At 34.7% G+C, this 5,738-nt stretch overlaps 1 protein-coding gene across 1 annotated transcript; it reads right to left on the reverse strand.

Moving 5' to 3' along the window:
- Nucleotides 1-2,627: 2,627 nt before the first annotated feature.
- On the reverse strand, nt 2,628-4,821 carry LOC107819013 (uncharacterized). Its single transcript, XM_016645089.2, has one exon. It carries the CDS (start codon nt 4,736-4,738, stop codon nt 3,212-3,214), a length of 1,527 nt encoding a protein of 508 aa, XP_016500575.2. The 5' UTR covers nt 4,739-4,821; the 3' UTR covers nt 2,628-3,211.
- Nucleotides 4,822-5,738: the final 917 nt, after the last annotated feature.

A 5,738-nucleotide genomic window follows, 5' to 3' on the forward strand; every position in this document is an offset into this window, starting at 1 on the left:
GACCCCTCATCATTCCTTCTCCGGGGTTAGGCTAGATACTTATTAGGTACGCGGTGATTTACGTACTCATGCTTTACTCTCTACTAAATATGTAGGATCTGGCAGGTTCATTTAGTGGTCATCTTGGCGCGTAGCCGCAGCTACCAAAGGGACTTTATGGTGAGCTGCATTCCATGTTACATGTCGCAGCCCACAGAGTCTTCATCATATTTATTTATTATGCCCTGTCTCATTTACATTCCATATAGATGTTGTATTATTATTGTACTCCTTAGTAAATGTTCATGCATTTGTGATACCGGATTTTGGGATACTCTAGTAGTTGTTTATGGTTCGGCTTGATATTGTCATCTTTTATTTTATATCTTACTAATATTGTATGTATTCATGATTTTTAAATGAATCAAATTCTTTATTTAATGAAAACATATGGTTTCAAAGCAACAAAATGAATAGTTATTTAGATGGTTCATCGTTGACTTGCCTAAGAGCGATGTTGGGTACCATCACGACCTATAGTGGGTTTTTGATCGTGACATTTCTGGCGAGTTTTCTCTCGATGGGTGTGGAGAACTTTTAGGGGTATGGTTTGGGGGAGCATGTGGTGCATTGCTAGCTGTCACAACTTGTTCCACCTGCTGGTTAGCGGGGTTAACTCCAGACATGATGTTCCTTCAAGTTAAATTCAATAAGTGAAGATGAACAATATCTGATGGAACTAAAGCAAAACCAATAAAATTCTACAGAAAATGAACGATTGTTTGGGCCGCACAGTATGCTCAAACCTGTTTAATTTAAAATTCGTCTTATAGGCCAAATCAATTAAATTTATATTTTTAGGGAACAAGCAAGCGATTTGACTCACTTTCTCTCATATAATTAACAAGAATTGATAATAACAGCAAGTAAAAATAAGTCAAATATAAAAAAAACGGTTGATCAAGAGAGCTCTTTTTCCAAATCACTTTCTGATTCACTCGAGCAGAATGTAGTGATAGAGAGAGAGTTTTAAGATAACTTCTCAGATGGGATACAATATGGGAAAATAGAAAATTTAAATAGTAAGATTATCCATAACCGTTTCCGTAATATCTTGCCTTCTCGTTACTCCCATTAACTGCATTTTTTCGTACGTTACATCAGGAATAAACTTCTCAGTGAGTTATATCAAATCTCGCTTTATTTGGAATTGACTGACCCCTCTCTTATATTTATTAGCGTCGGACTTGCCCTTTCCATGACCTTCTTCTAACATAGCCTGACAGTTCTTGATACGTGTTGAAATTATAGTTATATGACAGACAGAACTGGTTGATATGATAAAAAATACTAACCACACACACCTAGCAGTACTAAGTGGTAAACCACATACCAAAGCTTTATGTATTTTAAAGCTTTATGAGCTCTTTAATTCCACTTTCTTCGTCTACTACATATCATTATTAGATTCTTTAAATGTATAAATGAATTAAAAAAGTTAAGTTCAATTAATCTAGACGTGAGTGCAATTGAAGAGACGCTGAGTTCTTGGGGTTGATTTGTATCACTTTAAATACATTCAAGACTCTTGTAACCGCACTAAAACACTGCGAAAATTTTCTTTAGAGTATTCCCTAATTTTCTGAACTTCTATAATCTCTGATGGTGAATATCTTGGAGCTAAATCAAATTTGTATGTTTTAGGTGTCTTTGGTGTAAGAAAGAGTTTTGCCTCATGTATTAATACAAAGCATATTCCAATTTGACCTTTTCTATTAATTAGTGAAAAAATTGTATATATGTACTTTCAAAATTCATTTTCTTGTCATACAATTCCATCGTGTCTTCTTTCTTTGTTGTGTTAACAAAATAAGACTTCACTATTTTTTAGGAATTCATCTTTTTCTTTTTATTTAATAACTCAAACTCAATTTTAATACTCTCACCGTTTCAATTTATGTGAACTTATTTGATTGGACACGGAGTTTAAGAAAAAATGAAAATTTTGGAATTTTTGGTCCTAAACAAGTCAAAATGGGGTCCAGAGTATTTGTGTGGTCATAAAAGCTTTTGATTAAGGGTAAAATTGAAAGTTTAAGCTAAATTGTTTCCAAATTTAGAAATTGATCATTCTTTTTGGAACTGACCAAAAAAGAAATAGATTCACATAAATTGAAACGGAAGGAGTACTATTTATGTGAGTTTTCAAATTTGTGTACTTAATAAGGGGTCCACGAATAATGTGCGTGTCCAGAAACTAATTGTGTATAAAAGTTGGATATTAACTGTTGAATCTTTTTGCTATGATACATTCCATTTTACAGTAAAATGACCGTTCTTTTGTTGTTTTTTCTTTGTATTTCTTCTTTTTCCCTTAGCTAAACATTATATCAAAATAGCTACTTTCTCCGTTCCAATTTATGTAAACCTGTTTGATTGGGCACGAAGTTTAAGAAAAAAATGAAGATTTTTGGAATTTGTGGTCCTAAACAAGTTCAAATGGGACCCAGAGTATTTGTGTGATTATAAACCCTTCTCATTAAGGGTAGAGTTGTAAGTTTAAATTAAATTATTTCCAGATTTAGAAAGGGTTCATTCTTTTTGAAACAGACCAAAAAGAAAATACGTTCACCTAAATTGGAACAAAAGAATATTATTTAACAATCTTAATTGAAAAGAAAAAAGTTGACCCAACCAAAGCATTGATACTCCTACAACTGCGTGCAAATAATGAAGGAGCACGATCAACGGTTAATGATAGAAGAGAACAACATAAGGATTTGAAAGCACTAAAAGAAACTAGGGTAGTAACATGTGGAGAAAATTTTGAAAAATATATACATAGAAATCCATTGAATATATTTGGGGATTGGAGTAGGACAAGGTTGCCAAACCATGAGCAACTTCATCCTGTTGTACAATGCATATGTTGCATACCATTTCAGTCACAGCATGCCTTCTCTTGCATCTGATTTTTCCCAGACAAAGGTGATTCTTATCAATTCAATTAGGCAATCACCATATATTTTCTTTGTTCAATGGACAACTTTTGTTTTTATTTAGTCCCCTTTGTCTCGGAAGCAACTTCCTTTTCCTACATTTCTTTGTTCCTCGCTTAGTATACTCTGACTCTCCCATTTCAGTCGTATAAAACTTGACATGTCGGAAGGGCTTACTCCTCTCGCTGCCTTCATGCACTATTCCTCCCACCAAAAAAGACCGATTGAGAAACTTAAATAAACCCATCAAAATTTGGTGTTTGTGCAAGACAGTGAACTAATGCTTCCCATGATCTAATTCCAGGAACGATGTTTTTGACCACCATTTCCGGAAGCAATTCCATCGCCTCAGAAAACAAACCCCTCTGGCACAGAAGATGCACTAATCCATCAAATGTAATTGACCGAGGAACGAAGCCCCTGCCTACCATTTCACCTAGCACATCACAGGCTTTCTCAACTTCACCCTCTCTAATCATGCAGTTAACTAAAATGTCATATATCAGTGAATTCAGTTGCAAACCCTTTAGTTTCATATTCCCAAAAACTTCTTTTGCAGAGGACAACATTCCTCTCCTACACAAGGCCTCCAATATAGTATAATAAGTGTTCATTTCAGGTTTACACCCCAGTTCCTCCATACAACCAAGCATTCTTACTGCATCATCAACTTTATTCTGCTTACACAAACCATTAATATACACATTATAAGTTACAATATCAGGAACTAAACCTAGTACAAGCATTTCATCAAACACTTCATCTGCACTTTCATACTCTCCTTCCAAAGTCAATCCATTTAAAACCAAATTGTAACATACAATATCAGGCACCATTCCACTCATCTTCAACTTACTTAACACCTCCAAAGCATCAATCCCTTTTCGATTTTTCACATAAAACCTAATCACATTACATAAATCCACCCTTTTTGGACTGTATCCTAATTCCCTCATTTTATCCAAAACATCCAAAATCTCAACCCCCTCACACTCTTTATACTCACACATGGTACATAGTATCAAAGAACAAATCTTTCTATCAAGATCAAACCCACTATCCACCATTAAATTCAACAAATCAACAGCATTATTTCCCTTTCCATTTCTACAGAGTGCCCTAATCAAAATCTTGAATGTTGATTCTTCAACCCAAATATTCATAAACTGACTCTTAACCAAAACTAAAAGCACAATCTTGAAATCATATTTGTTCTTACAAAGAACCCAAATCAATGTATTCAAAGATTTCACACTTGGGTTGCATCTAAAAGCTGGCATAGTAAAAAACACCTCAAATGCCAGAGGGGTCATGTTAGAATACCCATAAAACATAATCAAATAAGTGAATATGTATTCAGGTGTCTCAAAGTTTTCAACTTTATGAATATGATCAAGAACTTGAGGAATTTGATCCCATGTGGAGGGGTTCTTGGTAAGTGTTTTGAGGATGAGAAAGTAAGCATTTGGAGTTGGTTCACATTTGTAAGCAGCAAAAGAATCAATAAGAACTGATAAAAGATTAGTTTTTTTAGGGGATTTATGCGTTGATTCTACTAATTTTTGCACGGCTAATTGATGAGTAAAGAATGTTTCTTGCCACTTGGTTTTGTAAGGTGAAAATGGACATTTTCTTTTTTTACGAAGGTAGTAATTGTTAGCATAGGTTTTTGTTCTAGCTGAAAATGAACGTGAAGAAGAGTGTATGATTCTGTGAAGTGAGATTGGTATTCCTCGTACGGATTGTCTAAACATTAACATTTCAGAAGAAGCGTGTGATTGCAGAGATCAAAGACTGCTGTGAAATTTTTGGGGGAGTTGGGACGATAAAGGAAGCCCATAGACTAGGCCCAATGGGGTCCCACAATAGAGCTTTGTATGTACGCTGAGTCTGCGACTATTTGAGAAGTGTTTTTATTTTTTATTTCTTGTTATAAAATAAAAACTGTAAAGTAAAAACAAGTACAGAGAGAAACTCATATCTTATTAGAATTCAAATTGATGTACATAATGAACTGAAATCTCTTCTATAAATAAAAGAAAGGAAGCTGATGTGTAAGCTGCTACTACAAGCTGCTGTGTAAGCTGCTACTATATCATATATGGATAATCTTCTACTGAGAGTAATGTTTATCCATAACAGAGTACTGAAAGGATAAGCTCATTGTACCAGGTATAAATAATCTTCTACTGGGGGTAATGTGTTACGCCCCGTAGTATTATGTCGATGTTATGCTCTGCAGTAATATACTACGATGATGTTACGCTTCGCAGTATTAAATTACGACGATATTGCACCATGAGGTATTGTACGTTAAATTTGTCGTAAGGTAATTGACATTAGTTCAAGTAAAAGATTATTTGGAGATTATAAGAATTATGCTATTTCACAAGTGATTGGTAAATTCATGAAGGTGAAAGGGGGAGCAAGTCAAAGAAAATGAATTTTGTCCAAGTTTGCCATTTTGGGGTAAAATATGGCCCGAGCTAAAATACCCGGTATTTATGGACTAGTGTCATATGAGGTACAACATGACCATAATAGTAAGGTGTATAAGGTATGTGAAAAGTGTGTAATATTTTAAGCAAGTGGGAATAATTCTCAACTTTGCTGGTAATTGATTAATTACCGGGTAACGGGACATTACCTAATTAATTGGGGATATATTTGGATAAGATTAAAACCCCACTCCCACCCCCACGCGGCAGCCACCCCTTCTCCAAGAAATGACTCTTAATCTAGTTAATCTAGGTGGCAACA

Source organism: Nicotiana tabacum, chromosome 10 (genome assembly GCF_000715075.1).
Source record: "Nicotiana tabacum cultivar K326 chromosome 10, ASM71507v2, whole genome shotgun sequence".
NCBI lineage: Eukaryota > Viridiplantae > Streptophyta > Magnoliopsida > Solanales > Solanaceae > Nicotiana > Nicotiana tabacum.

Coding starts and splice junctions, on each gene's coding strand:
- LOC107819013 (XM_016645089.2), bottom strand. CDS start 4,738: ATGTTAATGTTTAGACAATCCGTACGAGGAATACCAATCTCACTTCAC.